The sequence below is a fragment of the Dipodomys ordii genome, unplaced genomic scaffold (genome assembly GCF_000151885.1).
Source record: "Dipodomys ordii isolate 6190 unplaced genomic scaffold, Dord_2.0 Scaffold65, whole genome shotgun sequence".
Classification (NCBI taxonomy): Eukaryota; Metazoa; Chordata; class Mammalia; order Rodentia; family Heteromyidae; genus Dipodomys; species Dipodomys ordii.
The window spans coordinates 7,884,367-7,904,761 of record NW_012267281.1 but is presented as its reverse complement, the minus strand read 5'-3'; the positions used below and the strand labels follow the sequence as shown (position 1 = coordinate 7,904,761).

The 20,395-nt window shown below is 41.9% G+C and overlaps 1 protein-coding gene across 1 annotated transcript in view; it reads left to right on the top strand.

Moving 5' to 3' along the window:
• Positions 1-16,706, top strand: part of Hs6st3 (heparan sulfate 6-O-sulfotransferase 3) — a gene marked incomplete at its 5' end in the record, with an annotated part of 657,496 nt that extends 640,790 nt beyond the window's left edge. Inside the window, one exon of the mRNA XM_013022991.1 lies at positions 15,980-16,706. Coding sequence (XP_012878445.1) covers positions 15,980-16,706 — 727 coding nt within the window. The remainder of the gene's footprint in view (positions 1-15,979) is intronic.
• Between the last annotated feature and the right edge of the window lie 3,689 nt (positions 16,707-20,395).

Here is a 20,395-nt window from a genome sequence, read left to right as displayed (position 1 = left end):
ATTGAACCCGGGGCTTTCCATACTCAGCAAATGATCTACCACATAACCCATGCCCCCAGCCCTTAATAGGTTATTTTGTTTAGTTTTAGAGATTGAGTCTTACCACTGCATTGATCCAGGTTGGCCTCAGCCTTTCAAGCCTCCTGCCTGAATAGCTGGAATTACAAAGGTAATAGAACAAATTAAATCACAAAATCAAAAATGAAAGCATGGAAAAAAATAGTGATAATTTGTATCAAGTCCATGTCATTGCTAACCAAGCAAACTCAACTTCTATTAGATTGGAAAGACTATTTCTCAGAAAAAGACTTAGTTTACGGGAGAGTCATGGATGAAGAATGTATGTGTCTGAGGGAAATGTGGTCAGTCTTCTTAATGGCGAGGGTGGTGTGAAGACAGGGAGACTGGGATCATATCCTTCCTCGAAGTTCCCATGCAACTGGGCAGACTTCATTTTGGTATCATGAATAAGATTACTTTGGTATCACCCCAGCATACCCTAGAATGTTTTTCTTAGTCCGGTAGACTTTTATTGAAGTGTTTGTGGGAGCTTCCATGACAGAATCATTAATGACAGAAACATTAATGACTCTAAGTACCTCTGCAATCAGAAACTCCTTGTGGGCCTGTGTTTTCTCGAAGGCATTCATGGTGATACTTACCCATCATTCCCTTTGTCTTTCTTAAAGCCTTTCTTCTAGAAAGTACTTATGTCCTGGCTTCAAGCTGGGCCCATCAACTCTACAAGAAACATAGATGCTCAGAGCCCTTCTCTAAGAAAACACAGGGATATAGACAAGTTACCAAGCAAAAACTGTTTTAGAAACAATTCAAAAGTTGATTCTTCAAATAGCATTTAGCATTGTTTACCTACTGTCACTTGAAGACAATGACAATCTACACAAAAGGGCATTTTGCCTGCTACCAGCTACCTCGTAAACAATTTCTTTTACTCTTCAAACTTTGATATATCTGTCATCCCAGCTACTAGGTAAAACTCTGCTCATTGCAACGTTGTCAAACAATTATGGAGTTAAAAAAAAAACCCAATTATGGAGTCTTTTCCACTTCTGGATATAAAGAATTATCTTCATATTACAAATTAAAATATATTCACACACTTTTGTCTCATTGGTATCCCTCTTGGACAGTGGAGACGTATCTTTGATGCCAGAGTTATGGTTTTCTGGAGAAAAAAAATAGTTCCCTATTCTCAGTGTTAGTGTGCATTTAAGCCTCAGGGAACCTGGTTTATAGTTGTCAGTTTCCTATCATTAGAGCTGTGGGGACCCAGGTGGTCACAGGGCCTGCTTCCTTCTGCTGCTCTTCTCTGAAGCCCCCGTCTGAGGGGGCCGCTCTGCCTCCTCTCTCATTTTATTTTAGGTATGGCAGAAGAACTATATTTAAAGCCTTTGCCTCTGAGACAGTTGGGTATCAAGACCAATTTTGCAATTTCCTTCCATAAAGATGGGAGCAGAAGTTCAGGTTTACCATCCCCATCAGGATCTGATGAAAAGAAACAAAACCAAAAATAGGAAGGAAAAATGTGAAAAGCACAGAAAACGAGTTTGGTATAAACTCCACATCCAACTGTAGGAGACTCGGTTCTACACAGAGTGTAATGCGGCCTGAGTGGAGGTATGCAAAAAGCATCCACGCGATACTCTCCTTCTGAAGAAGGCCGGGCTCTATCCATGTCATCACTACTGGAAACATGGGACCTCAGTACCACATTCACTTACTGATGTACTACTTCTACCTCGGCTACATTTGTTACCTAATGAATGAAAGCTTTATGTCATCCTCTATCCCCAGAGATCTTTTGACACTGCCCTGCTGAAAATGAATTGGGATACTGCCATTGAATCTCCTCCTCTCAACTCTCTCTACTTCCTCTCACACACACGCACATCTATTGCTCTTGCCTTTACTCAGTAAGGTTTTTAGACATTTGCATCCGACATTCAGGCTTCCTGAAGATTTTCTAGGATGATTCCAAAAATGAAAAAGTTAAAAGCCAAAAAAGAAAAAAAAAAGCATGCATAATGTGACCATGTACGCGTTCACAGGCAATAAGATTAGACACACTGAAAAAGGAATATTACACTGATTTCCTAACCCATGCAAAGGTCAAATCAACTTTACTTTCCTATACTCAATTCTTAAAATGAGGCCATGATTTGATTTGCTTCACATCTAGCTGTAACTTCCTCTTGCAGCCTTTTGTTTTTCTTGGAGTTGTTCGTTGTTTTTTGTTTTTGTTTTATGGAGAAGAGGGACCACTGCCTCTTCCTTTGCTGTTAATGAAACACTTTAATACCTTGTTGAAAGGGAGTCTTACATTTTTCTTCAAAATATCCTAGTTGTCATCCTTCTGTATCTTTCCCTTGAAGACTATGTTAATTCCAAGGTCTCAGCATCTAGCCTTTCCATGGATCTCATTTTATTTATGTTGGGATATTTTCTTTGCAGATACTCTGCATACTGCTTCGGTGACCTAGCTGAATTTCTATTCCATATCAATCTTATTTAAATTGAGAACCAGATACCTTTAGGTCAGAAGCTCCTCTTCAGGCAGACTAGCCAAAATTCACTGCATTTAAGTTAGCTGACAGAGTGACACTCAACAACCTCTACCTTCATTGTAATCACATCTGCAGGCTAGATGACACGGATCTCAGTGCCATGACAGTTGGCAATTGGCATGGCACTGACTGGAAAGAACACTTATCGAAATAGAAAAAGGCGATGCCCAGAATCCACCCATTCCCAGAAAAGACAGGAATATCTTCCCCTTTATTAGCTCGTTGTTTACTCATTTCTCTCAATCCGTGGCATGCCACTCCCAAGGATTGAGAAGTTAGTTCTAACTTTCTCCTCCACTTCTATTCTTTGTTTTTTAGAAAATAGCTATCTTCTATTAAGTCAGACATTCTAGACATTTGCCACATTACACAATAATAAAGCCAGTGTTTCGATATCCACAATTCTATTCTTGGCCAAGAAGAAAAGTCTCCTTCACCGCTAAGTTGATATCAGCCCTGCTATTGGTTTCACAGGTTGAAGATGGGATATGGGTCTAGTTTGAGTAGAGGAGATACCTTGAGGAGCACATCAGTATTTTTATTTTACCTGTATACTTACTTCATCAATGAATTTGCCAGGTATATAACTCAATGTTCAAAATTATTTTTTTCTTGTAAGCTTGAAGCTATTGATCTAGTGTTTCTAGCCTTCAGAGTTGTGAGGAGAACACTATTGGAGATCTAGTTTTTATTTTGTATCTTTTTCGTCCTTTCTCTCTAGAAATATTTGAATTTTCTTATTGTCTTTGGGTTCTGAAACTGTATCCACCTCTCAATTCTACAAACTTTTTCAGATTGAATACACATGCTTTTTATGCTTAGAAAATACTCTGTTTTTACATGAATTACTTCCTTTTGGTTTCTAGTTTTCTATTACTCTTGAGAATATTTTTCTAGGTCTATAGAATCTACCTTTGCCACTCAAATTAATTTCTCAATTTTCTATCCATTGTCCTCATAGTCATATCTGGTAGATGGCCTAGAGCCTGTCAGTTCAATGGATTTTTTTCAGACTTATCTCTACTTATCTATCTATCTATCTATGTATCTATCTGTCTATCTTATCTATCGTATATTTATCTATATTTTGCAAATCTATCCATCTATCATCTATTTATCTATTACAAATTAATGTATTACTTATCGTATCTTTTTATCATTTATATGGGTGAAATGAATACAAACCTATATACATGTAAATTAATTTATAAAATCATATTATTTTTATTGTTATCATGTTCTTGTTTAACAGATGGAGTGATGTTTTAGGAGAGTAATAATACATTTACAGCCCTTTGATTTAAAAATAAATTACCTACTTCTTTCTATTGTTTGTTTCACTCATTCTTCCCTCAGCTACATAGTGATTTTTGATGGGTCTATTCATGTTTATAGAGGAGGTTCATCAGTATACGTGGTGAGTGGAAAGTGCAGGTTCCTTCTGCCATGAGGCTCAGATATTTCTCCAATAAACATCTCCTTTGTCTGAGTCTTACAAGGCTACTGTAACAAAGTACCACAAATAAACTGGTTTAAACAATAGAAATGTATGCTCTCTGGCCTCTAGAAGTCCAACATTAATCTATTAGTAGGGTTGGTTCCTCTAAGGCAGAATCTGTTCTGTGCCTCTCTGCCAGATTCTGGTAACTTCAGGCTCTTATTCACTAGCTTGTAGGCATCTATTTTTCTATACATAATCTTCCCTCAAGACCTATCCTTTGTAGTATCCACACTCCCCTGTTTTATAAGGAAATACACCACACTGCTTGACCTCATTCTAATGACCTCATGTTAACATGGTTATCTGCAAAGGTATTATTTCCAACCAAGCTATGGTATTATTACCACCACAGGTGCTAATAATTAAGACCTCAACATCTTTTGCAGGGGTTCAACCCATTCTGTAACACCTCTCAACAGGAAGTCAGTGACAAGCTACATCATTTGAGTGACTTTAAAGTCAAAGGTGTTTCAAAGAAATACTCTTACACGACTCGATCTGTTTTCCCTAGAATCAAAATATCACAAACTACAGATTTCTACCTGCTTCATGCCCCCCCTCACCCCAGCATCCCTCTTAACTTCAAGAAGCTCCCTCAGTCCCACCTGCCCTTGTGGGGGAGCAGGGATCTAAGGCAGAACAAAGCTGAGATCTATGTTTGTTCACATAGGCCCTAGCCTAGACTCAAGTCCCTTGATCAGATGGTGACTGGAACGATCTAACAGGGAAGAAACCCCACAGGAAGGTCAAACTAGGTCTTGCATGAGCAATATTTGGTGATAGATGTGGGAAAACACAGAAGTAACTTGCAAAGTGGCTAGGAGGAAGAAATTAAATGATGGTCCAGAAGTTCTGGATCTGCTAGTCATAGGGCTATTTTTATAACACAGCTAGTAGTTGAAATTATAAATAGAAATGATTGAGGCACATGATTATGGTTGTTTAAAATGGGGACTAATGTTGGAGGACCACTAACTCTTAAAAAAAAAAAAGAAGTGTTGGCTGAAAATCTATGGGCTTACCTCAATATTTAGTTCAATTAGTATTGGGGCACCTGCCAAGCAATATAGGGGTTCATAAGAGAGCAAGCATGATGTACAGAGCCCATCCCTGAGGGCCTAAGTAAGAGAGCAAGCACTGCCTTCCTGCACCAGACAGTGCTTTGACAGATTCCGAAGGAACAAGTGGAGTACAGGATGTGTGGGGATCCTGGTTACTGATCACAAGAGAAAATTGCACCACAGGTGTTCTCAGCTCCTCAGTCTGGGTAGGTCTGGGGTCCAGGAGAACTAACCACTAAGACAAGGAAGGCCCAAGTCCCCAAATGCTGCAGAATTACTCTAGCCCCTAGCGGCAAAATGGCTCAGCTTGCCAACTCACTTGAGCCTTACCTCCAGCCCTGTTTTTGGCTCATTAATAGGCAATGGAGTCTTACAGACTTTTCTGCTCAGGTTGCCTTCCAACCATGATCTTTCAGATCTCTGCCTGTTGAGTAGCTAGGACTACAGGCATGGGCATTGATGCTGGACAGCACGTTGCCATTGTCAAAGCAGTGCTTTAGGGGACTTTCTGAACGTGTGCTTAGGTAGTTGCAGCATCTTAGCTACTGTGAAAGAATGTTTCTGTGGATGCTTCTGTTCCTAGATTTTCCCTGTGTAAGGGCGATGGGTGATAATGCTCTCTTGTCCTGGGGCTCGATTTCCTATCTGTCCTTATTTGTTCCAATTTTATCCAAGTGCAGCAGGAGATCCTGTCTCTGTTGGAACAGGAAGTTAAAACCCTCTCTGCATTGGAAGTCTGTGGTGCAGACTGTAAACACCGTCGGCACCATCAGGCTCACGGCAGGGGTGGAATGCCTCCAGAACTAATGGATCGCACACATTCCCACTGCCCCAGGGAAGGGTCATTGCATTTTAACTGCTGCCTCACCCTCTGTGGCTGTTCTGGGGTGCGTGATGTGGCCAAGGAGGAGGATAGCCTTTAAAATCCATCGCAGGTCAATGTATTCCATTATATACATAGTGATTCGAATTCAGTTTTAACCTTTGATGGAATTTGCAGTGCTGGGATATTTTATGCTACAGCAGACACGGGAAATCACAGGTGCAACTAATTCCAGTTTTGACTCCCAATCACTGTGGGCCCCTTGAATTTCCAGATGAAATTCTCTCCCTAACTTGTCTGGAAAGTGTCAGAAGTCTGTAGCTTGTCTCTGTGATGTGCATTAGTAGGTAATATTGACTTGGGGAAATTAATTACTTAGGAAAAAAAATAGCTCTCAGCCCTTAGCTTGGATTTGGGAAGATTCGAGAGCCCCCTTGTGGTGATAATCTACCTAAGATGAAAACTGACAGAGTGCTGTTAGCTGGATTTTTTTTCCATTGTTGTTCTTGTTTGTTTTAAACTGATGGTACCCTTTTTGGTGTTTATTTGCTTTACTTAGATTGTACATTATTTCCAAGGGAAATGCAGAGATGCTAGCAACTCTCGATTTGCTAAGGACTAGTGACATTTGTTCTAATTATCACCAAGAGAACTAACACATCAATGCAGGCTGAGAGGGACTTTTTCAGGGAAATCACAAGACTAAGAATTTACAGCACATTATTCTGCTTCTTTAGAGGATATCCCTTCCTTATTTTTGATCCATGTATGGATTGCACAAATGTAAAAGTCTCCTGTGACAAGCCCCAAGCTAATTTATGTTGAAAAATCTTAAAAGATTGTTTTCTCAGATTTAAATAGAGCAGGAGAGGGAGTGGGGGAAAATGAGTATTCCTTATTTGAGTGCTTTAAAATCTTGAAAAAAAATGAATGTTGAAAGCTATTACCTCTCAGATGCTTCAATCATGCCTGAAGAAAAATATTTGCAACTGAAGGTCACTGTATGCCACACTTGAATTGATCAAGGGAGTACCCAAGGCAATGCTTAGACAGAGCGAATTGATTTTTTTTGTGGGAGATTTAAGTGATCGTGCATATGTATCTTTCTTAGATTTCCGCCATTGCTTTATTAATTAGGCAGGATGAGAGCAGGGCTTTCGGCCTACTGCAGCTGAAGGATCCAACTGGGGTCCATGTGGTCTGCTGAGCTTCTGGAGGAAGTCATGCTAATTATCATACATAAGTGGATGTGGGAGAGAACCTGATTAGGGCTCTGCATTTGTAATTTGGTTTCCTCTAAGTGAGTTTGTGGAATGACATCTACTCACAGATGAACTACTGGCTCTTCCTGTGGTCCTTAGCACAAAGGCAGATGTCTTAGATTGGAACTGAAAGGGTAAAGAGAAGGGAAAATGAGAGCGAGAGAGTGACAGAAAGAAAAAGAGAGAGGGAGAGAGAGAGAGAGAAAGAAAGAAAGAGAAAGAGGAGAGAGGAGAGAGACCTGGTGAGGGTCCTCGAGATAATATATGAAACCTTCACTGTGTGGGAGCAGCACAAGCAGAAGTTACCTGCTTGGTGGTAGGTGATAGAGGATTTAAGGATGCTGAGCAGCAGCAGCAACCTCCGTCTTTAGGAACTGAAGTGATTTTCAAGATCTGACATCACCCTTCTTGATCTGTGTGTGTGTGTGTGTGTGTGTGTGTGTGTGTGTGTGTGTACCAAGAATATATATATGTATGTTCCAAGAAAAATATATATGTGTTACAGTTTTTACACAAAGTTAAAGATCTCTTCAGAATCTACATAAAATGCTACAAACATCCCATCATTAGAACACAAGATCCTCCTTAAATAAGCGCCCACTAGCCAAACATTGGGTATTTTCAGCCTCAGTAAAGACGAAGGCCACAATGTATAGAAACATTAACTCTCCACAGATTGAATTCATAAGGATATAAATGTAAACAGGCAAATAAAGAGTAATGGCCTGGTGCTTGTGGCTAACACCTGTAATCATTGCTACTCAGGAGGCTGAGATCTGAGGATCATGGTTCAAAGCCAGCCCTGGCAAGAAAAGTCTGTGTTTGAAATCTGGAAGTAGTGCTGTGGATCAAGTGGTAAAACAATAGCCTTGAGCAAAAGAAGCCCAGGGACAGTGCTCAGGCCCTGAGTGCAAGCCCCAGAACCAGCAAAAATAAAATAAAATACAGTTGTAACAACAAAAGCCCCTCTGGTGGGTTTTAAGAAAGCAATTCATTTTGAAAACCAGGAAATTAAATCAACCAAGATCCATCTGTTTATTCCTTGTGAACTATTCCTCAGGGTATAAAAGAGTTAATAAGGGGAAGTTTCTCTATAAAAATAATACCACCAAGGACTGAAAAAGAAAATGGTAGAACAATAATGTCATTTTTCAGTCTCTTAATGAATGACCATCAGTGCCTACTGGCATCCCAAGAGAGAGGCCACCAGACATTAGGTGTTAAAGATCAAAATCCTTAACACTCTAATTTACAAGTATATATGTCCTTGTGTTCAGAGTAAAACCTCCAAAGTGAAGAAAATAAAACTAATATTGTGTTTTGCTTCAAACTCTTAACTAGCTTTAAACCAAATAAGGTAGAGTTGGGTAACCCTCTTGTGGATTACACAATTCACAAATATTTTAAACAGAGGAAATGTATGAGTACAGGAACTGAAGGTGTAAAAGAAAAGTCTCTGCTCCACTCCACTACTCCTTACACTCCTTGATCTTGGGAGATATTCTTTTGTGTCTCTGAGGATCAGCTTCATCCTGGGTAAAGTTGGACTAAGAATAGTTTGCTGCCTCTGACTAAACCCCAATGTCAGAAGAGGAGGAGAGGGGAGGGGGAGAAGAAGAAGGAGGAGGAGGAAAAGGAGGAGACAGAGAGAGAGAGAGAGAAAGGAAGGAAGGAAGGAAGAAAGAAAGAAAGAAAGAAAGGAAGGAAGGAAGGAAGGAAGGAAGGAAGGAAGGAAGGAAGGAAGGAAGGAGAGGAAGAAGGGGAAGACAAATCTACTTGGTGAAATCACGGACATGGTCTAAAAGCCTACATAATTCAAAGGGTTGAACCAACGGTCATTACTTGGCAATGTGTATACTCATTAAATGTTATCAGTTATTATTATTATAAAATTAACGTTCATTTCACAAGACACTTCCCATATTTCACGTTAGCATTGTCTTCATTAATTACTTTCTCCCCAGAGGACCCCTTCTTTGAGGCGTGACAGCAGGTTAGAGCCTCTCAAGAATTTTGTTTATGCCATGTTATGATTACCTAATCCCGTTAGCAGAATGTAAGAAAATCCTAAAACAGAAGAGTCCTTTATGTAAGAAAAAGGCACACTCTAGACAGAGATTCAAAGAAAGAAAGGAAGGAAGGAAGGAAGGAAGAAAGGAAGGAAGGAAGGGAGAACCAACGAAAGAAAAAGAAAGAAAGGAAGGAAGGAAGAAGAAGAAAGAAAGAAAGAAAGAAAAAGAAAAAATTTGTGTGATGTTTTAGGAAAATCTGTATCCAAGCTGTCAACTGTAGATCTAAATATTGAAACATGTGCCTGGCTTTTACATATACTGATTCACTGCTTTTCCTTTCCAAATTGGCCAGCGCCAAACAATTGGAACCAAGACACCTCATCGTTTCGACTGTGTGTAATTCTCACATTCCCTAAAAGCAGCGCCTGAGAAATTAGCTTAAGAAGAGAGCTTGGCTGAGCGCGCACGCCTGATAACACAATCGGAGTGTACGATCTGCTGTTCTGCTTTGCCTGGCTGGGCTTAGAGCTGGAAGGGAGCTGGATGGGGGTCTTATCTCACTCTGGGGCGGCTCTAGGCTTTAAGGTGGATACCCACATGCATAAGCCACAGCTTTTGCAGGGCGCCGGGAGATGTCCTCCTGCCCAAACCCCAGCCAGGCAGCGCAAAGCAGGGAGCCTCTGAACCAAATCATCATGGAAAGTTCTTGAATAATGCATGAGCGGAAGACCCTCCCAGGAACCTGCGAAACTGTACTGGGAGGAACTGTACTCTTGGAGATAGCAAAGAAAAAAAAAAAAGCAAGCCCCCAGAACATGCATTTCCTGAAATGTATTCTTTTGTCAGCCACACACACACACACACACACACACACACACACACAAATCATGACATTTTAGGGAATCAGAGGCTCACGAGTTCCCATCAATATAAGGCTGTGACATGACGTGACCAGATTAAAAGAAAATTCTTTTTGTTATTGATAAACACAGCTTCTTCCTCTAGGGAAATAGGGGCTGACTGATCATCACTGAGCAATGACCTCTGGCATACCACAGCCTCTTATTTTCTGCTTGTCTTTGGTGGGGTTAGTAACATGTTTGGCCTGGTGTAATTAAAGTTACTGACACTTAAGACACACTGCAGACCAAGTGTGTCTTGGAAGGCTATTTCTTTGAAGACTGGCACAGAATATAACCAGGTCAGATGCTCTGTCTTTCGGATCCAGATGTCAACTCTGATTCAGCCCCAGCACTGACTGGTGGGACCAGATCCCACAAAAGCTTTGTCTCTAATTTGATACTCCAGCTGCTCATTATGTGAAATGAAAGCCAATCTCTAAAATATTTTTCTCACCGTCATATTCCAACCTGACTGCCCTAGATGTTCCTTTGAAGGTTTGTTTTGCCAGCATGAAACCTTTCTTCTTTCTCACCTGTCTTCTAGCTCTCTGTGGCTTCCGATGGCCATATCTCTGACAACCAAGAATGTCAGAAGATGGGTCCTGGAAGAACCCATCCATTCATCTTATCTGTGGTTTGGATACATTAGAGGCAATTTAGGCATTTTAATGATGAAATGGGAGTTTTCGTGACTCAGAGGAGATCTTCTAAGAATTTATTCTCTGCCCCATTATTAAAAGCTTAGGATGTTCCTCATATTCTTGTTTATAATTACTCCAACTAGAATCTTCCTAATTATGCAAAACTGAGAGATTAGTTATATAAATTTGGATCTATCCAAAATTGGGATATTATACTCTTCCAGAAGAACATTGCACTCTTCTGAAAGAACAGAACATAGCAGGGACAAATATTCGCCTTGCATTCCTAAGTTAAAAAATAAACACAAATTAACCAATGAATCTTATGCACTCAGATCAATGAAAGAAAGACATTGAATTGGCAGGGTGTTGGATGTTCCATTGTGGTTTATCCAAGTGAAGTGATGATAGTCAATTTTAATTTCCTTCATGTTTACTATTCTACATGACCATTCATGGAATTTCTTTCTTGGAAAACCAATCATTGATTTTGAAAAGTATACGAACATAACCAGCCAAATCGCAACCACTTGAGTTCCCAAGTAGGAAAAGCAACACTGCGTGACTCTCGAAGTTCTGTAGCACCCTGCTCACCTCTGGCTTATCAAATGAAGAGTTAGGATCTCTGGACAGTGATTGAAATCAAATGTTTTAGCCCAAAGGGTCTTGCTACTGTGTAAATCACCATGAAGAAGGTGGAGGAGGAGGGTAATGGCAGCCTGGTGAACATGGCAATGGGAGGCAAAGCCCAGCTTCTGTGTGTGCTAAGATAAGAACACGTGTGAGTCTCCATTTTCTTCTCACAATGCAGGACATCCATGGAACCAATTGCTCTGACACACAGCATTGTTAGCCTCCCAAAGTTCTTTGTTATGATACTTGACAATCATAGTTTTCAATTTCCCATTTGCTTAGAACATCATTCTTAAATTCCATAATTTGTTTTTTCAAGGATCCAATAAAAGGCCTTTCATCACTGTGTCAAAAGACAGTTTGATTGCAAAGTGCTCACTGCTGCAAGTCCATCTATCAGATACTGGACAGCGCAGATAATACTCCACAGAGATAATGAAGAATGGAAGGCCGTAATGAGTATGCAGCACTAAAAACAGTGAAGAAATTAATTCCACTCTGAGCATTTGGAAAATGACTCTAGCACACATTACAGTAAGGCAGAGGTGGCCAGATTTCACTTGGTCAAAGCACACACAATAGCTTACGTTGAGGTAGATCTGTGTACCCCATAGTGAGGTAGTCAGGACCAATGATCACATGCAGATTATGACCCCCTGCTTACAATAATGATGTTCTTTGGGAGACCTGAGCTTTAACAAAACGTGATGTCACAGAGAAAAGTCATCTCAAAGGCTGTAGAGCAAGAAGAGTTGGGAGAGATTTATTTATTTTTCCCATGCATTACACAAGCTCCAGGAATTCCTGAAAGAGTAGTTGATAAAACTAATGTATTTACTGACCACAGAGACTCTGATCAAGGAAACATTCATAGTGAGTTAGGTCTGTAGTGTATTTCTAGAGGAAGCAAGGTGGGGAGGATTCCTTTCTTGGATTGCTAGAAACCTGTTCTGAGGAGGAGGAAATCACTGATTGCTAGAATAAAGATGATACATGGTAGCTTCAGGTTTTGGAGGAGAGTACAAGACATGTTTCTATGAATGTATAAACTGAAAGCATGTAGAGCTATTCATTTTGTTGTTTGATTTTCTTTTTTTTTTTTTTTTTGTTTGTTTGTTTTTGGGTCCGGTCATGGGGCCCGAACTCTGGGCTTGAGCACTGTCCCTAAGCTCTTCAGCTCAAGGCTAGTGCTCTACCACTTGAGCCACAGCGCCACTTCCGGCTTTTTTCTTTTTGCTTATGTGGTGCTGAGGAATCGAACCCAGGGCCTCGAGCATGCAAGGCAAGCGCTCTACCACTGAGCCACCTTCCCAGCCCCTGTTGTTTGATTTTCTAAGGGTTAAGCTATTGATGAAAGATATCTATTCATTAAACTAAGACACTAGTATATTCTCAATTTTTTAGTCATGTTCTTTTTAAAAAAAAATTATTATCTTTAAATAGTTATACAAAGGCCATTTAACAAGGCAGTTTATGAATACAATGCATCTTTAGTTATATGCTTAATAGATTCCAAGTTATAACCTCATAAATAGCAAAAGAACCAATAATCCAATTAATAAATGGGCAAATAAACTGAGGAGACAATACTCGAATAAAGACATGGCTCATAAATATATGAAGTGTTCAACATCTCTAGTCATAAAGGAAATGTGAATGAAAATGACACTAAGATTCCATCTCACCCCAATACGAATGTCACCATCAAGAAAACAGCAAGTGCTAGAAAAAAAAATCATAAGGGAAAGAAAGTCTTACATACATTATTAGTGGGAATGCAGATAATTGGAGACACTGTGGAAATCAGTAAGATTCTTCAAGAAACTAAAAGCAGACCTAATATATGATTCTACTAGCCCATTCTTAGGTACATATCCAAAGGAATGTAAATCAACCTATAAGGGATACCAGACCATCAATGTTTACTGAAGTACTATTTAGAGTAGCCAAGCCTGGGTGCCCCACAACTCATGACTGGATAATTAAAATGTCCTAATATTTATAGTGGAGTATTATGGCACTGTAAAGGAAAATGAAGTTATGTCACTGGCAAGAAAATCGATGTAATTGAAAAGCTTGTCTGGTAAGCCAAGCTCAGAAGGACAAATACTGCAGGTTTTCACTTATATGTGGAATATCTGGATCGAAAATAATAATATACTATGAATACATAATACTTGATTATTAAAAGACTATTTGAGGAACATAGGGTAAAGAACATGGATGGGGTAAATATTACTAGAAGTAATGACATTATTAAAAGTAATGAAAGTAGCATAAAGAAGGTAGCTTTAAAGAAAGGAGAGGAAGTTACAATAAGTAATTCAGAGGGAGTAAAACATAACAATATATGCAGATACAAAAATATCACAATGCAACGCCATTTGTACAATTAACTTACGAGAAAGAGAGAGAGAGAGAGAGAGAGAGAGAGAGAGAGAGAGAGAGAGAGAGAGAGAGAAACCTCCCCTACCAGCTTCTGCCTCCTACTATCCATTCCAGCATAAATCAAGCATGGAATGAAATAGAATGAGAACCCCTGGCCTAGCCATTCTACTCTGCTGATTCTTCAACATACACAGAGACTTTCTTAAATATTCTTTGTTTACTCCTTACCTTTATCACTTGCTAATTACTACCTTTTTCTGCCCTTTTATGCCTATGCCAACAATACTTTGGGGCATTTTATTCTTTTTATGTTCTCCACATTTCTAGAGCAGATCCTAACACATATCAATCTTCAATAAGCATGTGTTAATGAAATCACTGGCTAATTAAAGAAACAAATTATATACTAAATAACAAAGTGAAATGCTAAGGTCCTTGAAGTATTCGGGAAGAAAAGCAGTATGTTTAATATAAATAACTAACTAAACTAAATTGCTATTATTTACCTCTTGTAGGATAAATATTCAACTTTTGCCCTAAGTGTGTGTTGGCTGTTTCTCTTCCCAGTATCAACCATGACAATCAATGACAGTGAACATTAGAAGATCAATCTTTCTCCTCTCTGTGCATAATGCAAACATTTTTAAGTGTCAGGTTTTAGAAGAGAAAAGAGAGGCATATTTGTCAAAGTTAACATCAGTTGTTAAAAAACCATTTTTATGCAATCATTATTTCCTCCATCTTGCAATCACTTATGGAACATCTTCTGTGAACGGGATTTTGTTTTAGACAGGGACATGAGGTCTAAGATACAATCAAAGAGGAACATGCTTTTAGATGTGACCATGAACATTACAAGTGTTTTAAGTGGTGAGGAAAAAGCTATAGGCTGGAAAGTAGGAAGAAATAGAGATAAGCCTTGGGGTAGTCCAAGAAATATATCTAAAGATGGGCATAATAGAAGTAAAGGAAAAGACAACGACTTAAGAAGGGAGAGGGGACAGTAATTCCTTTGTGTCATGTAGTGTGATTACCTTCCACTGAAGCCAGATACAAGCAGCAGCTCTGAGACAGATGTGGAAGGTACCCACTCTTTCTTTGAATTTGAGTACGCCATGATGTCTCATATGATCGTGATCACTTAAAATAAGCATACACTAACAAAAATACCATTCCCTTTGTATTTATTTTATTTTACTTTATTTTTATTGGTCGTGGGGTTTGAACTCTGGGCCTGGGCACTGTCTCTCAGCTCTTCAGCTCAGGGTGAGTGCTCTACCACTTGAGCCACAGTGCTACTTCTGGTTTTCTGGTGATTTATTGGAGATAAGAGTCTCACTGACTTTCCTGCCCAGGCTGGCTTTGAACCTTGATTCTCAGATCTCAGCCTCCTGAGTAGCTATGATGACAGGCTCAGTTCCTTTTCTATTTCCAAGTGCAAAAGTATTTACTTCTGTTACTCTCGGGATACACAGATGACAATTCTGGAGAGTTCTAATTACACTTTCTTAAGTGAATTCACCTCAAGATTTTGATTAAGGTATGTGGCAAAGAGGAGATCTGTAAACAAGATACTGTCAGCATGGCACTCAGAGTTATCTGTCATATGGATTGTCCTGTCCAAGGAGATTGGCAGAACTTTCCCCAATCCGGATGGTTAGCATTATTTGCCCCACTTTATCAGCAATCTTTGGGTATCCAAGATCTGTTCGTGAAGAACACCTTATTAATAACAAGACACTATGTCGTCAGTGAGTGATTGCTGAAAATCCCATTTCTCTCCAAACTCAGTGTTGAAAAAGTAGCCCCTGGCATGTGTATGGCCAGGCACTAGAGGCTCATGCCTGTAACCCTAGAAACTCAGGGGGGGCTGAGACCTGAAGGTCCTGTTTCAAGGCCAGTCCAGGCAGGAAAGTTCATGAGACCCATCTCCAAGGAAGCACCAAAACAGCCAGACGTGGGTGGTGTGGCTCAAGTGGTAGAGGCCATGAGTTCAAGCCCCAGGGCCAAGAAGAAAATGAAAAGGTAGGTGTACATACACCAGGTAGGTGCAAATTCAGGCCCTTGAAAGATGGTGGTTCCATGTTATACAAAAACAAAATAGCCCTCGAGGATTCCAGTGTGGGAAGTTGGCGGACAACTAATCTCTCCCTGTGGTTGATCTCTTCCAGGAATTTCTATTATATCACCATGCTGCGGGACCCAGTGTCACGCTACCTGAGCGAGTGGAAACACGTGCAGAGGGGCGCCACGTGGAAGACGTCTCTCCACATGTGCGACGGACGCAGCCCCACCCCGGACGAGCTGCCCACCTGCTACCCGGGGGACGACTGGTCGGGGGTCAGCCTGCGAGAGTTCATGGACTGCAGCTACAACCTGGCCAACAACCGGCAGGTGCGCATGCTGGCGGACCTCAGCCTGGTGGGCTGCTACAACTTGACGTTCATGAACGAGAGCGAGCGCAACGCCATCCTGCTCCAGAGCGCCAAGAACAATCTGAAGAACATGGCCTTCTTCGGCCTGACGGAGTTCCAGCGCAAGACGCAGTTTCTCTTCGAGAGGACATTCAACCTGCAGTTCATCTCCCCCTTCACGCAGTTCAACATCACCCGCGCGTCCAACGTGGACATCAGTCAGGGCGCGCGCCTGCGCATCGAGGCGCTCAACTTCCTCGACGTGCAGCTCTACGACTACGCCCGGGACCTGTTCCAGCAGCGCTACCGCCGCACCAAGCAGCTGGAGCACCAGCGGCAGCGCCGGCGCCGGCGCCGGGAGCGCAGGCTGCAGCGCCAGCACCGGCGAGCCCACCGCTGGCCCCAGGAGGACGGAGGAGGAGGAGGCGCGGCCACCGACGGCACTGTCACCGAGGACTACAACAGCCAGGTGGTGCGATGGTGACGCCCCCACACACACCCCATCCCACCCCTGCCCTCTCCTGGGGTGGGGAGATGGGAAAGAGGATCCATCGGGGCAGATGCCCGGACACACATACACACCCCACCCACATTTGGTGGCATTCTGCTTGGAGAAGTTGGGCCCTGTGCGCTTAGAGCTCTGGCCATCTGGCTTGGCTATGGCTGGATTTGGACAGCGGAGTGTCCTCTTTTTGTCTTTATTTGTATCCAGCTGGAGATTAGCCATCTTGTCCTGACTTCTTCTTCTTTCCCCCTCTTCCCCAATTCAGTGAAAAGAAAGCAGGATGGGAATGAAGCTGACATCAACCGCTTTAAATAGTTCATGGAGAAAAGCAGCAGCAAAATAAAGGACATCATGGGGGTGGGATGGCTTTTTGGGTGCTTGGAACCCACACACGTGACTATGACTGGGATACTCTGCTTCACCTGGCCTGGCCTGTTTCATAATGTTGCTGCCATGGAGTATTGATCAGAGAAGCTGAAGAAGGGGAGAAGGGGAGGAGGCGAGGCGGGAGAGGGAAAAGGAGAGGGAGGAGAACGAGAAGGGAGATCCTGCCACCCTTATCTGAGGCTTCACACCGACTCTTACCTGGCTGCTAAAAAATGTTGAACCCTAGGTGAATGTGAGTTAAACCATAAGTAATGTGTTTCGTTGCTGCATTTTTAAAAATTACTTTACTGCTCATCATCATCATCATGGCCCCAAGAACCCCAGCTGATGTTTTCCATCTCTGAAGGAGTGGGAAGTGTGCCTAGCATGGTCGTGACCCTGAGCAATGAACCTGGTGGGACACATAGGAGAAACTTAACTAGTTACGCATGCTGCAGGGAGATCACACTTACAAACCAACCTACTTTAATAGTTCGCCATGAGGAATTCATGCTCAGTTAAGCACGGGAAACAATTAGAAGGAAAACTACATGTCTCCCCTTCCCACACCAGCTACAAAATTCATACATTTTTGCAGGGATATTTCAGAGTGTAGCCTCTTTGCTGCAGTCACTTTCTCTGGTCTGGTCCTACCCGGGTGGAAATTCCATCATCCCTAAAGAAAAAGTACTTAGAAAGAACTTGGCCTAAAGGAGTATAGTTAGCATGGACACCAAGTACATTTGCAATAACCACATGAACAATAACGCTGATTTGGCCAGGAGCCATGGAGTTTGCATTCATGTAAACTTGTCCCTGGGGCTGGGCCAGATGTTGCACCAATGTCTTGAATATGTCTAACCTCATGTCTCTTTCTTCCCATGTGATCTTCACCTACTCGGAGAGTGTGGTTACAGCCAATAAATCAGGCTTCCAGCATTCAAAGTAGAATCAAAAGGATGCTGTATTGCCAAGAACTCATTTTTTTTTTGCCTTTCCCCAATCACAAGTGTAATAGCACAAATGTTCTTAACCACCAAAGGGGAGGAGTGTAGAGGAGGGAGTGGATGCCTTCGCCTCGTGTCCAATTGGAAGATCAGAGCCGGTGGAAAGTTTCAAAACACATTGATATGATCAATCGCTTCAAGGCGCTGGAGGCAAAATGAGTGAGACCCTAAATCAGACAGAAAAGCCTGTTCCATTGATGTGCAGCATGTTTGATGTTTAAGCTAGCTTTACTTAAGCTACTTCTCAGCCTCCAGAATGCTCTCTCTGGGGCCGAGAGTCAATCAACCCCCTCGCCTGCTTGGAGTTCCTACTGCAGAATGGAGAGCCAAGAACCCCCACTGAATGCAAACCTGGGTGCTTCTCTCACGACCCTCACGACCCTGAGCTTCCTCTTCCAGAAACATCTTCTTGGGTAGCTCCCGTTTGCCACCAACTGAAGGAGACTCCCTTGACAGACCACCAGTACATTCTGCTTCCTGGGGTAGATCATCATCGCATCACATCAATGAGAAAGGGAAGGGCGCAGGTTACAGAGAGCTTCCTACGGATAGTGAGGTTTGCCTCGCTGACTGCAAGCATGAGTTCTCTTACTCCCTCCTGGCTCTGCTGCCCAGAGCTTGCTGCCAATCATGCAACGAAGCTAGCTGTTATTACCCTAAAGTGATTGACCCTAACCCAGGCACAACTGTGAGAGCAGGAAGCTAGCAGTGCCCCGAAGCTGTGCTGCCCTGGGGAGGGGACACTGGGTCAACAGTGAGGGAAGGGGAGCTCTGCACACTGCCCATTCCTCAAGAAGCTGAGTTCTCTGGCTTCTTAGGAAGCTGTACTTTTTTAGCGACATGCAAGAGTGTATTTACAAAAACAGGCATAGAAATATAGCATCCTAGTTGGTAGAGATGGGGGAAGGTGGTCACAAAATATTAGTAACTACCTGATAACTAAGGAAGGGAGGAAAATGCATCCTCTCTCTCTCTCTCTCTCTCTCTCTCTCCCCTCTCTGTCTACCCCCCACAAACACACACTGCATCATGTGGAAAAATCAAAACAATCTGGATTGTTTCTCTGGAGCACGCTTTCCATTTGGGGCAGGGAATGTATGCAGGACAGAGAGGTGCACCTGCAAACTTCACGCTGTTCCATAGGGGTGGTGAGGTTTGCAGCAAAGGTTCTCCACTGCCTTGCCACTCCAGGTAGGATGCATGGTGCTCCACTTCAGCCCCCTGAGCAGGATTTGCAGAAGAGAACCATCCCTGTGTTGGCCCCTGGCCAATGCTGAGCAAATTAAAAAGACCCACACAAGCTTCCTCTCTCCTATCTTTCCATTCAAAGCTGCACTTGTGTCATATCCCTGGGGTCCTGTGTAGCTAGAATGGAGAGGGAGATGCATTGTGTTCTCTGAGAGCCGCTTCACAAGTACAGGCAGGGGGATGCTCAGAAACACAGCCCGGGAAAGACATATGAAGCTAAGGAACCATGAGGCTCAGCGGCTTTAACAAGAACATTAGGTACATTCGTATCCAAAACTCAAGGGGAGAGAGGGGGGTGGGGGAAGGAGAGAGACATACACAGAGACAGACAGAGACAGCAGAGATAACAGAAGGGGATGGAGAGAGGAGTGGAGAGAAGAAAAAAACGATGAAGAGAGGAAGAAAAGAGACAAGGAAAGGGAGAGGAGGAAGGAAAAGAAGAAAGGAAGGCAGGCAGGCAAGAAGGAAGGAAGGAAGGAAGGAAGGAAGGAAGGAAGGAAGGAAGGAAGGAAGGAAGGTTTCTCCTGGAGTTCTACGTTCTATAGACTTCTGGAGACATTTCTTCTCTTGGCATCGGTCATTTTATGAAGCAGACTGGGATATGTATTTGTGTGGTTCTGTGACGGGTATGGTTATCAAGGAGTAAGATATACACTGTTTTATCTAATTCTGACTTTTCCTACTGTCCGTAACAAGAGGAAATAATTGAAAACCTTATCAATATGTCAAACAACAAACAGGGAAATCATGTATGCTATTGGGGATTATAAAGACATGTGAATAGTTTGAAAAAAAAAAGATTTGAAAAGTGAAAGCTTATTTGATTAAATCTTTCCAAATAGAGAGTATACAAACAGAGAAGACTTTTTTTTCTTTCTGAAAGAAAAGAGACAAACCAATAGTAAGTCTAGTAAGTCTATTGGGTAGTATTCCTATTTGACTATTTTAACAGAGACATTCAATAGTAATTTAATAAGACTGAAGTTTTCTCCTTCCCACTTAAGACAAATAGGTTTGGTAACCCTTTTCTATGACATTGCCTGAAAC